We start from the raw sequence: 21,335 nt of genomic DNA, 5'->3' as shown, positions 1-21,335 counted from the left end.
GTCTTGAATATAAAAGAATGTTTCAAGAGCATGAAATTTTGGTTTCTAAACGTTTTTTTTATAAGAAACAAACGACTAATTTTAATAAATCGTACTATTTGTGTTCTGAATGATTGTTTAACGTTCATGCTCACGTACAGTAGATATCAATTATATATGTGTTAAATGCATAACCAGGTAGGTCCATAAAAGTATCACTTGTTAGACGTCAATCAGCTTATAACTTTGTTTAATATCTTTTGACTGAATGTATAATTTTTGAGTTTTTTTCAGATTGATGACGTTCAATGATCAAGGAATCATTTCATTGAAAATGATAGTTATAACACATTTCTACAAGATCTTCACGTTTTTCTTCTTCATTTTCATCTTCATTTTTAGAATTTTTTCAAAGATTTTTTTACTTCAAATTGTTCCACTCATTAATATCTTTCCAATGATACCAAATTTATAAAGATCGAAGAATGCCTTTAAAATTTATAGGTAAAAGAAAAAAGAGTGCACACTTATCGTGAACAGACTTTAGTGTTTTTTATTACTCTTTATTTTTCGAAGTTTGAGCAGGGTTTGTTCTTTGTGCGTGGACGTCATAAAAGGGGGGGGGGGTTTTCACTTTTACGGTATGACGGTATTGGGCCTTTTTACCCCCGGTAAATCGGTATTACGAGAAAAAAACGACGGGATTACGGTATTTCATTTTCTCCCGGTATCGGTAAATTAACTGTTTTTTTGTCGGTATTTCGATATTTTTATCAATAAAAAACGGTATTTCGGTATAAAACTATTTACCTTTTAGTTTTTTCATTATTTTCATGCAGAAAAACTTTCAAAAAAGATAAGTCTATTCCGCTATTTTAACCAGTAAAATTTTCTTGCTCGCTTCGCTCGCACAATCTTGGATGTCATAGTGAGGTTATTCTAAATAAGCAAAACTTTACGATTTTTAAACAAATATTTTTGTTATTTTTCTGCGGGCGCATTTTTTTAATGACAACTTTTGTGATGCAAATACTGCATCCAACAAATGAGTCTAGATACAATTTTCTCCGTCAGCACTAAATGATATGGTCGTCTCTCCGTATTTCACTTATATTGCTACTACAATACAATACACTGATACTGCAGTTACTTAGAAACAGTAAAGGCGGTATTTACTCCTTCAATAATTAGTAAAAGAAGGTAGTTCTAAAAACATCTTGTGCAGCATCGAACGATTAAAAAATAATTCACATCATGATGCACATGATGCGTTTTCAGGCAATCTAGGCATTCTAAAATTTAAATTTTTTCTTGGGCGAAACTCTTGGAACGCCGCACCGGGTACGGCAGGTACGTCGCTCGCCGTACCATATTTTTGCCAACAAATGGTTAGTGTTAAATAAAATCAAAAATTCTGTGACCAAACAAGGCATACTTGGCTAACAATAGCGTATTAAGGCCGTTTTTCAATAACAAAGGAGAGCGAAAATTGTCGAAAAATTTTCGCGCTCGCTTCGCTCGCGTTATTAGTTTCCATTTCTTTTTTTCCTCCGATAGGGGGGGGGGGTTAAACTTTTGAATTCGCGTCCTCTAGTTGCACCACAGCACTACCTCTATGAAGCCTGTGTTGAAGTCTACGGCTTCGCAGACCATGATTGGCCCAAACCTCGATTTTAAATTAATTCTCAAAATAAATGAAATATTACGGGTGGAAGAAATTATTGGGGGAAAGGCTTAATTTTGCATTTGCCTCCTGTAACAAGCAAGTAACTTTGGCGCGGCAGACCTAAAATCTTGCTTTATGAAAGCTCAAATAGCTGTAAAAGAGGCCTTAAAAAGTCGACGATATCGAGAATAAGGTCACAAAACTAGCAAAAAACTTTATATTGGCGAAAGTGTTTGGTATAAGAATAGGTCAATCTGTTTAAAAGAAGCCATAAAAAGGTTAAATTTAGCCCAATAAGGTCACAATCGTTTAACCAAAGATGTAAAAGCAAAATTGGTGCGTGGACGTGAAAATGGTTTTTTTCGCGCGTGAATACGTGAATTGGCAAAAATTTGTGCGTGAATACCTGAATTGAGGGTTGACTGGGGGGCCTCATAAAGTACAAGACTTGTTTGTACAGTTTCTATTTTGTTACTACACAATAGATTTGATGACTGAAAATTCATTATTTTCGAAAAAAACATAAATATAATATCGGTATCGGTATTAGGCTTCCTTCACCGACGGTATTACGGTATTTGACCCAAAATTTTGTCGGTATGACGGTATTTAAGACCCCTGAAAACCCCCCCCTAAAAGGAGCGCAAATATCCGTTAGTGAAAACGTATAAAAATACCTGGGAGACCAAATTTAAAAATTTTTTACTCTCGTTTTGTTACAGTGGCCCACAACTGCCACATCAAAAAAAAAGTCACGTCAAAAAGGAATTTCCGCGGAAAAAAGGAAAGTAAGAAGAATCTTACTAAAAGGATAAAAGAAAAAGTAAAAGCTAGCTGGTTTGATTTCGTTTGTACTTGTTATGTCTGCCTGGTGCAGCCTATATTGTTTCGTTGCTGTTTTCACAGGTATGGGTTGACTCGGAGGATCTGAAGAAGTTCTGAAGAACTTCTGTTATCTTTGCCATGATATAGACAAAAGACTTGAGGAGAGTAGAACAACGGAGACTTTTGTCGAAGTTTTGACGTTGTTAGCAAGGTATTCCCAAGAGGTATACCATCAAAGTTTATTATTTCAATTTATTATTTTAATGAGGCGGCAACGAAGCTAGCAGTTATATCTTCAAAAATACAAAGGAGATGGATGTCCAGTCGTTTATATGTTCGATTTAATTAATAATGTTTAATTTTAATGATTGTTAATTACAAAGTTCATCGTCTTCACGATGACGTCAAAAACAAATATTTTAAGCTAAAATATATACCCAAGTTCTATCAACCCTAATCAGCGCAGTCAGCGGAGTCTGGTAACGAAAATGCAACGAAATTTCTTCTCGGGAGGGAGAAAGTAATGTTGACATAGTTAAACTATTAGAATGGTTTGCAGTCCAACGCAGAAGAGATTTGGGATAATGTCTCAACTATTATAATTGGAATATACTTGATTTGATTAAGTTGTTACCTAAATGCCGTGCGCCTAGAAAAGTCTTACTCTTAAATTCGTTACTAGTCCCTTTAAAAGCTGACCGCCGCTACAGTTGGGTAGGTGCATGAAAAAATGTCGTCAAAATATTGTTGACTAAGTGCATTTTAAATAAGTATTATCAATACATTATTTTTTCAGGCTGCATTCAAATTTGCTATGCCCTGTACCTCATCAAACATCATATACACTTCAAACGCGCTTGATATGGATGAAGTGGAGTGGCAGTGAAGGATGATGCATCTTTTCCATCCGGACCCGTAATTTGCGTGCAGATTATAATTTCAGTCAGAATTTGCAAGAGAAAGGGCAAAGAGTATGTAAAATTGCGCCACTAGCCAATCTGTCAATTAGGCGTTTAAAAACCAATGGAATGATAATATTTCAAGGCTACGTTCGTTTCTTTCCTTGGTAGCTTTGCAATATATCAAGGACTGAAAATGACGGACTTTTCTAAGTATTTGACGTATATTCATATGACGAAAAATGAGCGTTTAATTTTGTTAATAAGATATTCTTTTCTTTTATACATGTATATATGTAGCCAAATGACCCCTCTAAGCTGTTTCACCAGTTTCACCAGTTTCACGGATTCTCAAGTACATATCTATAGCCAAAAGACCCCTCTAAGCTGTTTCACCAGTTTCACCAGTTTCACGGATTTTACTGTACATATACATAGCCAAAAGACCCCTCTAAGCTGTTTCACCAGTTTCACCAGTTTCACGGATTTTCTTGTACATTATATACAGCCAAAAGACCCCTCTAAGCTGTTTCACCAGTTTCACCAGTTTCACGGATTTTCTTGTACATATACATAGCTAAAAGACCCCTCTAAGCTGTTTCACCAGTTTCACCAGTTTCACGGATTTTCTTGTACTTACATAGAGCCAAAAGACTGGTGAAACTGGTGAAACAGTTTAGAGGGGTCTTTTGACTATAGATATGTACAAGAAAATCCGTGAAACTGGTGAAACTGGTGAAACAGCTTAGAGGGGTCTTTTGACTATAGATATGTACAAGAAAATCCGTGAAACTGGTGAAACTGGTGAAACAGTTTAGAGAAGAATATCTGGCTAAAAAAGTTCGTCGCTAATTATCCGTCAAATACACAGAAAAGTTCGTCATTTTCAGTCCATGATATATTGCAAACTTGCCCTTTCCTTTGTTTCGACCGTAAAGGTATTTAAAGCCTAAAAAAGCCTGGAATTTTCTCTTGCTTTTTCCTAATGTGATTTTCCTTGAAGTTTGGTGTAAGTAAAATCTGACGGTGATATAGCATTGAGTTCTTGATTGGTTACAGCGTTCGCTCTCTTTGAATTCCCATGATCTGCAACAAACTCATAATCCTAAAAAAATGATAAATTAAAGGGTTATTTAGAAATGTTTTCCAAGTTTTAGAGACCAAACTTTGGAGTACCATTGAATATCAACTGATGTCAAAAAGTTATTTTTGACAGAGGTCAATATTCAAGTTATTGCTCAGTTTGATATTTTACGTGGATATCCGAGAGTAATCTACGACTTTTCGACAGTCTTTTTCAGAAGGCTCATAGGCTGTCGACTCGGCTATCTAAGATCTGGGCAGGACAATAGATGGAGCAGACTTATACCATACTATGCTTATACAGAGCCAATACATAAAGGTTTTTTTTTTAAAGAGTTGCTTACTCGTCAATTTTAATTCACAAGCTTTTTCACATTGGATTGGTACAAATGGGGAGTACGACAAAATTGCTCAGACAGAGGAAAAGAAAAACATTTTTTGCTTATATCAGCATAATATAATAATAGCCAGATAGTGTACTGATATGAAATATGTGTGTATGATATGAAACGAGAACAGTTATGTTAAAATAAAACCTTTAATTTACAAGATGGTACTTGAAGCCTGTTTGCGCGATGCTTAATAATAAAAAGGAAGGATTAAGGATAAAGGCTTGGTGACACGAAAAGTTTTTTTCGCGTTGGTGCAATGCAACATGCCCCATCCCACCAACATAAGAAAAAAGTGCGTGTCCCATGGTTTCAATTTTTATTTCATGGGACAAAAGTTGAGGGGAATACACAAAAGACACGCTGATTTTGTCCCTGGGACAATGGAGCAAAATTGATTTGAATCGGTTTTGCTGCATTGTCAGAGGGACAAAAATGAGAGAAATTTTGTCCCACGTCAGAAAATTGCGTATTTATAGTTAAAGATTACTCCTGGGAAAAGTAAAAATATATTTTTAATTTGCACTACTCCATTATTTTTGAATTGAGGCTGCTCAAGGATTTGAAAATGCAAAAAGTTACTTTTTTATCTACTGTATTGCGACATTAGAAAGTGTTTCAGGTTGGTGGGACGGCGCATGTTGCATTGCACCAACGCAAAAAAAAACTTGTGTCCCCAAACCTTAAGTGTGACAATCCAGGAAAAAGAAGTGATAGGAGTTAAAGCCTAGCGGTTCATAATAATAGTTTATTTACTGGATATCTTTGGTAAAAATGGAGCTCATGGTTTTACATAGACTGTCTTTGTCTTGCCAAGCTTTACAGAGTAAAAAGCTGATATATGAGAAAATGTTGTAGCTCATGACAAACGAATATCAACATTTTCATTTTAGATAAAAGAAGTTCTCCATTGGAATCCTTTATACTGGAGATCTTTTTAGAGATATACAATCAATATGTACCTGTCCATTAGTCGACTCTGTATTCACAATAACATTGTCTTTGACACCTTCATAAGTTGGTCCTTTCTCCACGAATTCACTAGGTTGATTTCCTAGATACAAAGTACACAAAAAAGTGAATTTAAAAAATACTGAAAAATATAATATCGATGTGTAAACTTAATAACTTTAAAGGTATATCGGGTTGGAGTTTAGGCTCGTGTTCATTGAAAATATAAGTATACTATGCTTGAAACTACAAATTTGTCATAAATTCTTGCTTACCTTTCGTATTGTTATGTCTCTGGTAAAACCGCACAATATAAAAGATTAACAGAGCTAGTAAAAGCCCAATAACCAAACCGATGACAATGCCTATTCCAAGCCATGACCTTTTTTCATCTTCTATAAAAAACAAAAGATTTTGAAAATGGTTTTAATTTTGCTGCATCATCATTAAGAAAATCTGGGCAAAGAAAAAACATTGCAGTTTTAGCCTCTCCCCAACTATGAAACTCTTCATAATAATTCGCATCAAAGTTTCGTTTACCCAATTTTTTCTCTTTAAATATTATTCTCTTTTTGATGTTTTTCTCAAGAACACACAGTGAATACATACTAGTTGCACTCGGCACTGAGGTTGTCGTGGTTTTATTAAACTCAAAGTCAGTTTTTGATCCAATTTTCTTTCCCGTTGGAGAGTCATATTCAGCCCACATCAAAATTTGTGTTTGTTCTTGGCCCATGTCATCAATGAGCAAAGATGTTCCAGTCACTGGTCCTTTTGTTATGGCAGTTTCAATGTAGTAAGCAATTTTGTTGCTACACAACCCAGCTTCGATCTCCTTCCAAACGACTTTAGGTACTTTTTTTTCGTATGAAAATGATGATATTGTGACATCCAAAGGAATATCTATTCAAGAAAAGCGAAGTAAGATTTTGAAGAATGAAAATTCATTCACCTTCACAGCCCTTCCAGAAATTGAATGTGCAAAAAAGTTATATAAATTGATGTTTGCGAAAATATTTGCTAGGAAATTCAAACAAAATGGGGCACGGGAACGGGGACGGGACATGGAGACATGGGACATGGAAAATTTTGCATCTGACCAGTCTAAATTCCGTTTCTAACAGAGTCCAATGTTTAAAAAAAACTTGATTTCTGACAGAGTCTGTTTTTTGGAATCTATAACGACATGGCCCCCTAGATCAGCTGTTAAGGAAAGTACCAATATTTGCTAAATTCATGATATTCATGACGTAATGCTTTCCACGGAAATACCCCGGTTTTAGCCAGTAGTGGCAAATTTGAACTAGATAAAAGTTGTATAAAATTTGCCACTACTGGCAAAAACAGGGTCCTTTCTGTAGAAAACATTACGTCATGAATATCATGAATTCACTTACCAGTCAAGATTATTGTGCTTCTTCCAGTCAAAGGTATGCTTCCTTGTAAATTTGGTGAAGTTATTGTATATAATAACTCACGACCACAATTCACAGCAGCTATCGGGGGAAGCTCAAACTCTATGGTATATTGGTTATCTCGACTTGGTCCAGTAACAATGCCTTTGATACTTGCTCTGCTTGAGCTTGGAAATTTGTACGATATCTCTGGTGCTGGATTGCTTTGAATACACAGTTTAAATTTTGGTCTAGCATTCGGTCCAACGATATATTTTGATTCGAGTTTATCTCCACAATAAAATGGCCCACCTAGAAAATACGGTCAACCGACATAGAAATTACTTTGATAGTTTTGATAATTCTAAATAATGTATAGCAATGTGCCCTCCCGGTTATTACCATAATGGCTTTATGGCAACTCCTGAACTTGGGCACAGGATGTACGGATAATTCTAAATATAATTTTGCACCTTTCTTTACTAAGAAGCTTCAATTCTGCTTAATGTGTTTGATGTGGTAAGAGGTTTTTGCTGACAACTTTTTATACCTAAGTATAGCTATAAACAACATACAATACAATTCTCGTTTTGCTGGTTGGAGAAAAATACATCCCATTATATTGCAAGTCTCTGTAGACTCTCTTTTTCACTTGGAAAATCGCTGTAAATCTTAGGATCTTGCTGGATTTTTAATTTAATATTTTTCAGTATTGCAGGAAAAAAAACAGCAGAAATATCCCGAAAATATACGCCAGAAGGAAAGTTAAGCCAATATACGAGACAGTATCAATTTAAAGATATTATTTTTTGGTGTAATGGTATAATTTCAAGCAGTACTTAGCCTTCTCAGAAAAACTCCTCGGATTATGGCATGTCTTAAAATTACCATAATTTTTAGATCGCATTAACCGACAGAAAACGACCAAAAAATGACTGAATATGAAGGGTACTATAATGTAGTTCCTAGCCTGATGTGTAACCTAATACCCTTTTTTTTAGTTCTTTATCAGGATTTTATTGCAAAATTTCTTTGGTTCAACGATTAAAATTGCATCTGGTTACAAGAAATGAATAAAATCTTCCTTTTCAAACCCAATCAACACTGGTATTGAAGTATTAAGGTCGCACGTTTCTAATAAACGCCCCTTCCCTAGAGGGGGCGTTCATTCGAAGGGGACGTTTATTTGAGGGGGGCGTTTATTTGAGGGGGGCGTTTTTTAAATAATTTTCCTTTTAGGAGGGGCGCTTATTCGAAGGCGCGTTGAAAAGAAGGGGCGTTCATTCGAAGTAATACGGTATACATATAAAAATATATGAAAATTCTTTTTGAAATTCAGATTACGTCAGCAAAAAATACCAGCAATACCCATAACTTACCCAAGTCCCCTTAGAGGGGATTTTTGTCCAATGCAAGAACTAAATAAAAAGGAGACTAGGTTTGCGAAGATTTTGAAAATCACCAGGTCATCGAGACAAGGGCATATATATAAATATAATCCTCTGAACATAGATCATTTTCTTACCTTGAACTATCAAGCTTATTGTAGAATCAATATCAGATAATTTAGTAAAGCCGCTGTCCAAAATAGCCCCTGTAATTCTCAATTCTATTGTAGAATCATTGAAATCCACATTTTTGATTGTAGCTTTTAGATAGGTGACACTTTTCTCGACGGTCAATCTGTCTTTGAAGAGTGCTTTTCCTTCATCACTAACTTTACCCCACTGTTGGGTCCATAATTCAGTTGTTCCATTCAAAAGCTTTAAACCAACGTCTTGGTCATAGTTTTCCAGCACGATGTTCCATTGGAACAAGGCATCGTTTCCAATTGATACAGTGGTTGAACTCACACCGTTTACAGGTTTTACTGAGGACACACTTAATGCTGAAATGATAACATAAGGATATATTTAAATACTAGAGCAAATATCTGAGAAAACCGCTATCAATCAGATATTACATGTCCTGACCTTATATTTGGTATTGCGATTTATTAACTGGAGGAAAGTGATATTCAACGAAGCAAAGTGTTAAGTTCAGGGAAAATCACCTGCTACGAGTGCGGTTTAAGAAGATGAGCGGGTCTAAAGGTTTAAAGTCTATTCACGATAAGTGTGCACTCTTTTTTCTTTTACCTATAACTTTTGAAGGAATTCTTCAATCTTTATAAATTTGGTATCATTGGAAAGATATTAGTGAGTGGAACAATTTGAAATAAAAAAATCTTCCAAAAAATTCTAAAAGTGATGATGAAAATGAAGAAGAAAAAAAGTAGAACTTGTAGAAAAGTGCTATAACTTTCATTTTCATTGAAGAGATTCTTTGATCTTAGGAGATCATCACTGCGAAGAAATTTCATTAAAATATTTATATTGAATAAATATTTTAATATCAAAGAATCTCTCCAGTGAAAATGGAAGTTATAAAACTTTTCTACAAGATCTTCATTTTATTTCTTCTTCATTTTTATCTTCATTTCTATAAAATTTTTAAAGTTTTTTTATTTCAAATTGTTCCACTCACTAATATCTTTCCAATGATACCAAATCTTTAAAGAATGAAGAATTCCTTCAAAAGTTATAGGTAAATAAGTTACTTGTTTCGACGATCACAGCAACAAAAAGAATTTTCAGTAAAATCTTCATCACGCACAAAGTTAACAAAATGTTATCAAAATTTCCACACAAATTCTGTAAACACAAAAACACAAACAGGATAAAAAAGCAGGAAAATTAAGCTTTCATTCGTAATCAAATATCATATCTAAACAAGTAATTTATAAAAAAGATCTCTTTTAATTAAATCCCTTGTTCTAAGAAAGAAGCCATTGTGTGTCATTAAGAGGATACAAATCTGCTGATTGCTTCGAAACTGATATCTATCAGTAATGTTATTAGACAGTTGTTCCAGACCTATTAAAAAGAATGACAAATTAATTACGTTAATTTGCACATGCGTATGGTCGTGTTCACACTACAGACCTTCCTTAACAAAAATGTGGTTAGGAGAATCTTTTGTTGACTACAATACAGAACGTGCATTTAACAAAGAGTCGAACGCGTAGTATTGTAATTTTTAATCGATCTGCCTTAATTAAGAGTCGTAAGCTCTATTGTCTTAAGGGTAGGGTAGAGGCTTCCCTTAAAACAAAAGATTTTATTAAGGAAGCATAAACAAAGAATGCGTGCAGAGAACAAAAAGTTTTACGATTTCAAAAACGAATGAACTGAGGAAAAAATTAGAAATAGTGCAAACGGTGTTGTTGATGTGTAAGATGAATGCAGTTATTGAGTAAAACCATTAGAACAAATATGTTTGCGGATTTCAAGTGATGTATGGATACCAATATCAACCAATCACAGGTGAAATCGAAACTCTCAATAAAAAAATCAACCAATGAGAAGCCTTAAGCAAAATCAATTACCGTGTTATAATAGATCTCGTGAACCTACAAAGAACTGTAAATAAACCAGTGTATTCATCCATCATAAATCTCTTTGTTTAACTTTGATAGAATTAATTAAGTAAACTTTCCAGTGTGAACGCGCCCTATATTCTCTATTTAGGTGAACTGGAAATATTAGATGAACTTTGGTATGTTGTTGCAGGCTGTTGCGTGTAAAATACATAACATACTACAAGTTCGGAGACTTTTAACATAACATTTGAAACTGTGTGGAAAGTTTGGGAACCAGTGTAATATAGGAGTATGATAGGAGATTTTTTCTAATACAGTTTTTCTTATAAGAACCAACTTTTATAATAACATGTCTTTGCACACCAAAACCATCCACAATAGATTTTTGGATTTGTTGAAGCTTGGAACAATAGAATTTCTATCCCCATCGGGCTTTCTATAAGAATTTTTATCCCCAATGAGGCAAAAACTTCCACCGGGGCTGTGAGACAGGAGTGTCCTAAAGAGCCAAAGATTCATCTGAAACCCGATCCATCCCAAGAAATTCAGTAGTATAGCTTTCATACCCTTCTGGGGTTTTCTCCCGTTCAATAGATACCTTGGGACTACCATTCAGAACTTAAGAATGATAGGACTCACAAAAGAGTTACAGTTCCGAAGATATATTTTAAAGGGTCATGTGGTATTTAGTCTATAGACAGGAGCTTAGGCTTTACTCTTGTAGAAGAAGTACAATTAAACACTCGAAACAAAGAAAGATATGACGTAGCTTATTTGATATCATTGAAAGGATAAACAACAACCACAAATCAAGTTTCCTTCTTTAATCTACAATCAGTGCAATATCATATTGGCAATTTTGGCTAAAATTGAAGTTCGAGCGAGTATGTCAATTTCAGGCCTTCCACTTGATTTCATTGAACTTTTCGATCTGGGAGGCATTTATTGATTTCAATGCTATATTTCAAGCCCTACCGCACCATTTTTGAATTTTTGGATCTTCAGTCTTAAGTCTAGCGTTAAAATTCAGAGTTAGAACTTAACCCTTCCAACCTAATTAGAGCTATTCCAAATTGTTTGTGGTTATAAAATTTCGTGGCGTGGGAATTTCCCTTTTGTGCCAAGTATTTTGGAACTGATTGTAGTATAGTAAAAAGTTTAAAAATTTAATATTGGCTGTTATATTGCAAAGTATGATAATAATAAGAGAATCTTCCATTTTGATTGGTATTTGATAGTTTTTCTTGGACCATTTTTTAAAAATGTTTGCGTGACCATGAGTTAAAGCGCAGCTGGTTTTACTGTTTGTTATTGTCGTTGTTGTTGTTGTCGTTGTTGTAGACCACTTTTAAATTAAACCTCCAGTTGACAGTTGACTCCAGCATAATTATCTAAGAATCTTCGCCTACACAATCTGAGATTCAAAACCATGGATATGTTTGCTGTCTTTTCGTCGTTTTAAATTCAGAATTTTATCAAAAATTTACCGATTTTTTCTGTTTACCGCCATACCGCCATATTCTCCCGCCTTCACCATGTGTAACGGGCGATAAAATTATCTACTTTTGCTTTAATCCCATGTAATTTTCAAGAAATAAATCAAGTAAACAAAAGAGAAAGTGACCGTAACACAAGAAATACATGATTTCTTATTAGCAGATTCATGTAACAGAGTTACGAGTAAATGTCGAGTAAGCTCTGATTGGCTTGGACAAAGATTAATAACCTGGTTACCAGAGGCCATGTTTTCATCAGAAAAAACTTTCGAATCTAAAGAAATAAAGATTTCTTAAATTCTGATATCATCATCAAAGCAAAGACTTTGATCAAAGTCTTAATTTCGATATCTGCAATATTAAGCAGACGTAATAAAAATATTTGAAAAAATTATTTAATTAATAATGCTTAATTTTAAAGGGACATTAAAGTAGTAAAATGTAAACATTGTGCGAACCACGTGTCATTAAAGAGAACAATTAAAATCACGTGTCCAAAACAAAATTGCAAAACAATTGAACAATCAAGATTAGCCATATTTGGTTTGATTTTTTATTTTGACATGTGACATTTGTTTTGATTTTGTATCCGCTGCATATAGTTTGTTTACAAATTTTGCAAGTGCTGTTATGTCCTTTTAAGGATTGTTAATTACAATATATATGTTCATCGTCTTTACGATGATGTCAAAACATTTATTTTTGTATATATTTTAAGCTTAACATATACACCAAAGTTCTATCAACCCTTATCAGCGCGGTCAGCGGAGACTGGTAACAAACATACAAGGAAAATTCTTCTCGAAGACGATATCGAAAAATAAGTGTAGCCCAATTGGCACAAACGTCTTTTGGACGTCTAATGTACGTTTCTAGGACGTCCAAAGGTCTTAAAGCGGTCCATTGAATATCCATAAGACGCTGAGTGCCCATAGGGAGGAGTACTCTTGCGAAAAATGTAATATACCCCTGCGTTTAAGCGATAAAAGTAACATCAATATAGTTAAACTATTCGAATATGATGAAAATGATTTGCCCTCTATCTTAGAAGGGACTTGGGATATAATGTCTCAACAATTTTAGTTGGAATTTACTTAAATCCGTTTCTAGTCTCTTTAAAAGCCATCGGCCGTTGAATAGATGCATAAGAAAAATTCGTTGGAATATTATTAACTTTAACTTTGTTAACTGTATTTTAAACAAGAGCCACAAAGACGTGGTTAAATATTTCCTCCAATAGCTCAGAGCGTAGATCGTAGTCGCAGTCGTAGTCGAACCGCACAGATCGTAAAGCCCCAACTTAGTAACATAGATTTATTAAAGCCTTTATATTAAGCAATATCCGATGCAAAACAAAATATAACCATATTCCTGCTAAAAATTGTCGTTATTTCATTGACATATTCACAGATGATATTATGTAGTCAAAAAACTTTTTAAAAAATTGCATGCAAATGATAATCATTTTAACACAAAAATAAATGTAATTTATTTAACTAATAGTCGAACGTGCGCAACGCACTGGGCTTAACTTCAGTGGCTTAATTGTAGACCCCCAGATGTTCACCCAAGGAACAAGTGTGCCAAATTTCAGCCAAATCCAACCATTTCTGTAGGCTCTAATCTAACGTTTTAGCCTCGTTTTGGCTTAAAACTTGTCCCCAGGCCCCAAAAATTAAGATTTTTGAAAAATGAAAGAAAAGCTTCCAGATATTCACCCAAGGAACAAGTGTGCCAAATTTCAGCTAAATTTGACAATTTTTGAAGTTTCCAGGCTGCCCCAAAGTTTGAGCCTCGTTTTGGCGAAAAACTCGTCCCCAGCCCCCAAAAATCAAAATTTTTGAGAAATGAAAAAAATCCTTCCAGATATTCACTCAAGGAACAAGTGTGCCAGATTTCAGCCAAATCCGATAATTTTTGAAGTCTCCTATCTAGGATAAATATTCTAGCCTATTTAGGATAATTTGTCCTGGTTTGCAATAGTCTTTGACTGTTATTCTTGATCTGGAATCTCAAAAAACCCGTGCAAAATCTAAAGTGATTTCGGGACGGGGGTCATGTTGGAAATTTGAAAATCACAATATTGAACTTTGGCATGGTCTCTCTAATCTCTAATACACTGGATATAAAGTGTTTATAGTTTTTGGAAAGTTAAGTTTTTGTTCTATAATACTTTAGGTGTGCTATATTTAAAAATTGAGTTTATAATAAGTTATCACTAAAAAAGATTTTCAAAGCTCTGTAGAATTTTACTTGGAAAAACAATAAATTCAGCACACACGAGAGAAACTCAGACAGTCCTCTGAGCTTTACACACAATCATTTGTTTTATGAAAAGCTGGTAAAAACCCCTGCCATATTTTGATAAAAGAATGTATACTATTTTTTGAAAAAACCCAAAACCCCGTCTTTATAAAAATACGCTTCCCCGCTAAATCTTCGCAATGGTTTTTAGTCACGTGACTGAAGTGCCTAGTCAAAATACGCAGCACGAATAAAGAAAACATTAACGATTAATAAAGTTTATACTATTATTGGTGATAAAAGAGATAATAATAATAAAAATAATAAATAGAAATTAACATCGAAAATGGAGGAGGAAACGGAAAAAAGCCGTTTTAACAAATATTCCCCTATAGTAGGGAAATATTTAATAAGTATTATCAATTCATTGTTTTTTCAGGCTGCATTCAAATTCGTTATGCCCTGTACCTCGTCAAACATCATATACACTTCAAACGCACTTGATATGGATGAAGTTGAGTGGCAGTGAAGGATGATTGCATTTTTTCCATCCGGAACTGTCTTTTGCGTGCAGATTATAATTTCAGTCAGAATTCGCAGAGAAAGGGTAGAAAGTATGTAGAATTGCTTCACTAGCCAATCCGTTAATTAGTTGTTTAAAACTAATGGGACAATAACATTTATAGGCTACGTTTATTTCTTTCCTTTCGACCGTAAAGCTATGTAAAGCCTAAAAAAAGGATGTAATTTTCTCTTGATATTTCTATTATATTTCGTAATGTGATTTTCCTTGAAGTTTGGTGTAAGTCAAATCTGGCGGTGATATAGCATTGAGTTCTTGATAGGTTGCAGCGTTCGCTCTCTTTGAATTCCCATGATCTGCAACAAACTCATAATCCTAAAAAATGATAAATTAAAGGGTTATTTAGAAAAATTTTCCAAGTTTTAGTGACCAAACTTAAGAGCACCGTTGAATATCAACCGATGTTAAAAAGTTATTTCAGAAGGTTCATAGCCTGGGTAGGACAATAGATGGAGAGGATTCATACTGAACCAATACTTAAAGGTTTCGTTTTTAAATAAGAGTGATATCATTTGCTTACTCATCAATTTTAATTCACAAGGTTTTTCACATTGGATTGATACAAATGGGGAGCAAAATTGTTTAGAAAGAGGAAAAGAAAAATATTTTTGCTTATATCAGCATAATAACAATAGGCGGAGGGAAAAAGTTCTACCGACAGGGGTGTATTAATTATGGAAATGTTACTTTTAATTGAATCGAAATAATAGACAGACTTTATGTTATGATTCTCTATCACTGACTTTAAAAAGCATTGATGACATTTTTTATTTGTGTTTTCAGCGACGGGAATAAAAATATCAACTTTGAACTTCTACCAAGATCTTGGATGGTTGTCACGGTTACTTTTGTCTTCGTTGATTGCGCGATGAATAGAATATCGATTCGTCAACTCAGTGTCAATACATGATTTTGACCTGTGCTTTTCACGGTACTACGTAGCGATATTAAAAAGCGTTTCAGGTTGGTGGGATGGAGCATGTTGCATTGCACCAACGCGAAAAAAATCTTCTCATTAGCCATTTTTGGTTTGATTTTTTATTTTGACATGTGACATTTGTTTTGATTTTGTATCCGCTGCATATAGTTTTTTTACAAATTTTGCAAGTGCTTTTATGTCCTTTTAAGGATTGTCAATTACAATATATGTTCATCGTCTTTACGATGATGTCAAAAACATTTATTTTTGTATATATTTTAAGCTTAACATATACACCAAAGTTCTATCAACCCTTATCAGCGTGGTCAGCGGAGACTGGTAACAAACATACAAGGAAAATTCTTCTCGAAGACGATATCGAAAAATAAGTGTAGCCCAATGGGCACAAACGTCTTTTGGACGTCTAATGTACGTTTCTAGGACGTCCAAAGGTCTTGAAGCCGTCCATTGAATGTCCATAAGACGTTGAATGCCCATAGGGAGGAGTACTCTTGCGAAAAATATAATATACCCCTGCGTTTAAGCGTTAAAAGTAACGTCAATATAGTTAAACTATTTGAATACGATGAAAATGATTTGCACTCTTAGAATGGCCTTTGGATATAATGTCTCAACAATTTTGGTTGGAATTTACTTAAATCCGTTTCCAGTCTCTTTAAAAGCCAACCGCCGTTACTGTTGAATAGATGCATAAGAAAAATTCGTTGGAATATTGCTAACTTAGTGTACTTTAAACAAGAGCCACAAAGATGTGGTTAAATATTTCCCCCGATAGCTCAGAGCGTAGATCGTAGTCGCAGTCGCAGTCGAACCCCACAGATTATCCTAAAGCCCCAACTTAGTTACATAGATTTATTAAAAGCCTTTATATTAAGCAAAAATTGTCGTTATTTCATTGACATATTCACAGATGATATAAGTCAAAAAACTTTTTAAAGAATTGCATGCAAATGATAATCATTTTAACACAAAAATAAATGTATTTTATTTAACTAATAGTCGAACGTGCGCAAAGCACTGGGCTTAACTTCAGTGGCTTCAAATTATTCATAGGCCCAATTGTAGACCCCCAGATATTCACCCAAGGAACAAGTGTGCCAAATTTCAGCTAACTCCAACCATTTCTGTAGGCTCTGCTCTAAAGTTTTAGCCTCGTTTTGGCTTAAAACTTGTCCCCAGGCCCCAAAAATCAAAATTTTTGAAAAATGAAAAATAGCCTTTCAGATATTTTTTTTTTTCTATATGATTTGAGAAGCTACATTACACTTACGAACATATACTACTTACAAAAACAAACACAGAAAAAATAAATAGCTCACCCCCCCCCCCCGCAAAGCACTAAGCTATTGAATAAAAATAAAAAACTTAAAGGGAAAACCATCACTAAAAGGATGATATTCACTCAAGGAACAAGTGTGCCAAATTTCAGCCAAATCCGATGATTTTTGAAGTCTCCTATCTAGGATAAATATTCTATAGCCTATTTAGGATAATTTGTCCTGGTTTGCAATAGTCCTTGACTGTTATTCTTGATCTGGAATCTCAAAAAACCCGTGCCAAATCGAAAGTGATTTCGGGACGGAGGTCATGTTGGAAATTTGAAAATCACAATATTGAACTTTGGCTTGGTCTCTCTAATACACTGGATATAAAGTGTTTATTGTTTTTGGAAAGTTAAGTTTTTGTTCTATAATACTTAAGGTGTGCTATATTTAAAAATTGAGTTTATAATAAGTTATCACTAAAAAGATTTTCAAAGCTCTGTAGAATTTTACTTGGAAAAACAATGAATTCAGCACACACGAGAGAAACTCAGGCAGTCCTCTGAGCTTTACACACAATCATTTGTTTTATGAAAAGCTGGTAAAAACCCCTGCCATATTTTGATAAAAGAATGTATACTATTTTTTGAAAAAACCCAAAACCCCGTCTATATAAAAAAACGCTTCCCCGCTAAATCTTCGCGATGGTTTTTAGTCACTGAAGTGCCTAGTCATAATGCGCAGCACGAACAAAGAAAACATTAACGATTAATAAAGTTTATACCATTATTGGTGATAAAAGAGATAATATTAATAATAATAATAAATAAAAATTAACATCGAAAATGGAGGAGGAAACGGAAAAAAGCCGTTTTAACAAATATTCCCCTATAGTAGGGAAATATTTAATAAGTATTATCAATTCATTGTTTTTTCAGGCTGCATTCAAATTCGTTATGCCCTGTACCTCGTCAAACATCATATACACTTCAAACGCACTTGATATGGATGAAGTTGAGTGGCAGTGAAGGATGATTGCATTTTTTCCATCCGGAACTGTCTTTTGCGTGCAGATTATAATTTCAGTCAGAATTCGCAGAGAAAGGGTAGAAAGTATGTAGAATTGCTTCACTAGCCAATCCGTTAATTAGTTGTTTAAAACTAATGGGACAATAACATTTCTAGGCTACGTTTATTTCTTTCCTTTCGACCGTAAAGCTATGTAAAGCCTAAAAAAAGGATGTAATTTTCTCTTGATATTTCTATTATATTTCGTAATGTGATTTTCCTTGAAGTTTGGTGTAAGTCAAATCTGGCGGTGATATAGCATTGAGTTCTTGATAGGTTGCAGCGTTCGCTCTCTTTGAATTCCCATGATCTGCAACAAACTCATAATCCTAAAAAAATGATAAATTAAAGGGTTATTTAGAAAAATTTTCCAAATTTTAGTGACCAAACTTTAGAGTACCGTTGAATATCAACCGATGTCAAAAAGTTATTTCAGAAGGTTCATAGCCTGGGCAGGACAATAGATGGAGAGGATTCATACTGAACCAATACTTAAAGGTTTTGTTTTTAAAGAGTGATATCATTTGCATAATCATCAATTTTAATTCACAAGCTTTTTCACATTGGATTGATACGAATGGGGAGCAAAATTGTTCAGAAAGAGGAAACGAGATATGAAACGAGAACACTTATGTGAAAATAAAACCTTTTATTTACAAAATGGTACTTTGAAGGTTGTTTGCGCAATGCTTAGTAATAAAAAGGAAGGACTAAGGATAAAGGCTTGGGAACACGAGAAGTTTTTTTCGCGTTGGTACAATGCAACATGCTCCATCCCACAAACATAAGAAAAAAGTGCGTGTCCCATGGTTTCAATTTTTGTCCATGGGACAAAATTTAAGAGAAATACCCAAAAGACACTGATTTTGTCCCTGGGAAAATGGAGTAAATTGATTTGAATCGATTTTGCTCCATTGTCCCAGGGACATTAATGAGAGAAATTTTATCCCACGTCGGAAAATTGTGTTTTTCTGTCGTGTTGCCACCTAAAATTAGATTTTTTAAGGGGAGATCAATATTTATATTTTTAGTTAAAGATTACTCCTGGGAAAACTAAAAAGATATTTTTCATTTTTCACTATAAAATAGACAGACTTCATGTCATGATTCTCTATCACTGAATCTTTTTAAAAAGCATTGATGATATTTTTTAGTTGTGTTTTCAACGACGGGAATAAAAATATCAACTTTGAACTTCATCCAAGATCTCGGATGGTCGTCATGGTTGCTTTGTCTTCGTTGATTGCGCGATGAATAGAATATTGATTCGTCGACTCAGTGTCAATACATGATTTTGACCTGTGCTTTTCACGGTACTATGTAGCGACATTAAAAAGCGTTTCAGGTTGGTGGGATGGAGCATGTTGCATTGCACCAACGCAAAAAAAACTTCTCATGTCCCCATGCCTTAAGTGAGGCAATCCAGGAAAAGAAGTGATAGGAGTTAAAGCCTAGCGGTTCTGAATAATAGATTCTTTACTGGATATCTTTGGTGAAAATGGAGCTCATGGTTCTACAAGCAACATCCCTCACTAATACGTAAACTGTCTTTGTCTTGCCAATCTTTACAGAGCAAAAAGCTTATAGACGAGCAAATGTTGCAGCTCATGACAAACGAATATCAATATTTTCATTTTAGATAAAAGAGCTCCCATTGGAATATTTATTCAACTATTGAGATATACAATCAATGTGTACCTGTTCATTAGGCGACTCTGTATTCACAAAAACATTGTCGTTGACACCTTCATAAGTTGGTCCTTTCTCCGTCAGTTCATTGGGTTGATTTCCTAGATGAACAGCAAACGTCAAAGTTAAAAATATTGACAGATATAATACCGATGTGTAGTAAGGTTGGAGTTTGGGCTCGTGTTCATTGAAAATAAGTATATTATGCTTGAAACTACAAATTTGTCATAAATTCTTGCTTACCTTTGGTATTGTTTTGTCTCTGGTAAAAACGCAAAATATGAAAGATTACCAGAGCTAGTAATAGCCCAATAACCAACCCGATGACAATGCCTATTCCAAGCCATAACCCTTTTTCATCTTCTAGAAAAACAGAAGATTTTGAAAATGGTTTTAATTTTCCTGTATCATCATTAAAAAAAATGTGTACAAAGAAAAAACATTGCAGTTTTAGCCTCTCCCCGACTATAAAACTCATCATAATAATTTGCAAATTTTCCATTTAACCAGTTTTCGATTTCTTTGTCTTTAATTATTTTTCTCTTTTCGATGTTTATCTCAAGGACACACAGTATACATACTAGTTGCACTTGGCACTGAAGTTGTTAGGATCCCTGGTTTTATTGTCGTCGTTGTTGTCGTGGTCGTTGTAGTGGTTTTAGTAAACCAAACTACACTTTTTGCTCCAGTTTTCCTTCCCGTTGGAGAGTCATATTCAGCCCACATAACAATAAGTTTTGGTTCTTGGCCCATGTCATCAATTAATAAAGATGTCCCGGTCACTGGTCCTTTTATTATTGTCGCTGTCTGGTTAAAAACTTCTATGTAGTAAGCAATTTTGTTGCTACATAACCCAGATTTGATCTCCCTCCAAGTGACTTTAGGTACTTTGTTTTCGTATGAAAATGATGAAATTGCAATATCCAAAGGAATATCTATTCAAGAAAAACCAAAGTAAGCTTTGAGAAAATGAAAATTCATTTATTTACTTTCAAAGTCCTTCAGAAATTGAATGTGTTAGAAAGTTATATAAATTGAAATTTGCGAAAATGTTTGCTAGGTAAATGTGAAATTTTTCATCAGACCAAACTTGATTTCTGACAGAGTGTGTTTTTTGGGATCTAATGACATGGCCCCGTAGGTCGGCCGTCAAGGTCAGTACCCCCAGAGAGAGATATTTGATAAATTAACTCACTGGTCAAAGTTAGTCTGCTTTTTCCAGTCAAAGGTATGCTTCCTTGTAAAGTTGGTGAAGTTATTGTATATAATAACTCACGACCACAATTCACAGCAGCTATTGGGGGAAGCTCAAATTCTATGGTATATTTGTTATCCCATCTTGGTCCTGTAACCGAGCCTTTTAGACTTGAACCACTCGAGCTTGGAAATGTGTACGATATTTCTGGTGCTGGATTGCTTTGAATGCACAATTCCAATCTTGTTGTA

The 21,335-nt window shown here is 34.4% G+C and overlaps 2 protein-coding genes across 2 annotated transcripts; both read right to left on the bottom strand.

The window, feature by feature from the left end:
• Nucleotides 1-4,289: 4,289 nt before the first annotated feature.
• Nucleotides 4,290-9,876, bottom strand: LOC136821964 (uncharacterized). Its single transcript, XM_067078182.1, has 7 exons — nucleotides 9,786-9,876; nucleotides 8,712-9,074; nucleotides 7,190-7,498; nucleotides 6,402-6,695; nucleotides 6,068-6,187; nucleotides 5,804-5,895; nucleotides 4,290-4,474 (listed from the first exon to the last, which is right to left on the bottom strand). Exons 1-7 carry the CDS (start codon nucleotides 9,832-9,834, stop codon nucleotides 4,352-4,354), a joined length of 1,350 nt encoding a protein of 449 aa, XP_066934283.1. The 5' UTR covers nucleotides 9,835-9,876; the 3' UTR covers nucleotides 4,290-4,351.
• A 7,244-nt stretch (nucleotides 9,877-17,120) lies between these two features.
• Nucleotides 17,121-20,696, bottom strand: LOC136821967 (uncharacterized). Its single transcript, XM_067078184.1, has 4 exons — nucleotides 20,471-20,696; nucleotides 20,133-20,252; nucleotides 19,899-19,990; nucleotides 17,121-18,529 (listed from the first exon to the last, which is right to left on the bottom strand). Exons 1-4 carry the CDS (start codon nucleotides 20,640-20,642, stop codon nucleotides 18,398-18,400), a joined length of 516 nt encoding a protein of 171 aa, XP_066934285.1. The 5' UTR covers nucleotides 20,643-20,696; the 3' UTR covers nucleotides 17,121-18,397.
• Between the last annotated feature and the right edge of the window lie 639 nt (nucleotides 20,697-21,335).

Source organism: Clytia hemisphaerica, unplaced genomic scaffold (assembly GCF_902728285.1).
Source record: "Clytia hemisphaerica strain Z4C2 unplaced genomic scaffold, Clytia hemisphaerica genome assembly, whole genome shotgun sequence".
Lineage (NCBI taxonomy): Eukaryota > Metazoa > Cnidaria > Hydrozoa > Leptothecata > Clytiidae > Clytia > Clytia hemisphaerica.
This window is presented reverse-complemented; position numbering and strand designations above follow the sequence as displayed.

Bases quoted from the DNA above. Each gene is read 5' to 3' on its own strand.
- LOC136821967 (XM_067078184.1), bottom strand. From the start codon at position 20,642: ATGGGCCAAGAACCAAAACTTATTGTTATGTGGGCTGAATATGACTCT. The intron at 20,253-20,470 runs GTATGTATACTG...CTGTTTTTCTAG, and splicing joins TTCAGTGCCAAGTGCAACTA to AAGATGAAAAAGGGTTATGG. The intron at 19,991-20,132 runs GTAAGCAAGAAT...CTGTTCATCTAG, and splicing joins GAGACAAAACAATACCAAAG to GAAATCAACCCAATGAACTG.
- LOC136821964 (XM_067078182.1), bottom strand. From the start codon at position 9,834: ATGAAGATTTTACTGAAAATTCTTTTTGTTGCTGTGATCGTCGAAACA. The intron at 9,075-9,785 runs GTAACTTATTTA...TTATCATTTCAG, and splicing joins TGCTGTGATCGTCGAAACAA to CATTAAGTGTGTCCTCAGTA. The intron at 7,499-8,711 runs GTAAGAAAATGA...CGTATTTTCTAG, and splicing joins AATAAGCTTGATAGTTCAAG to GTGGGCCATTTTATTGTGGA.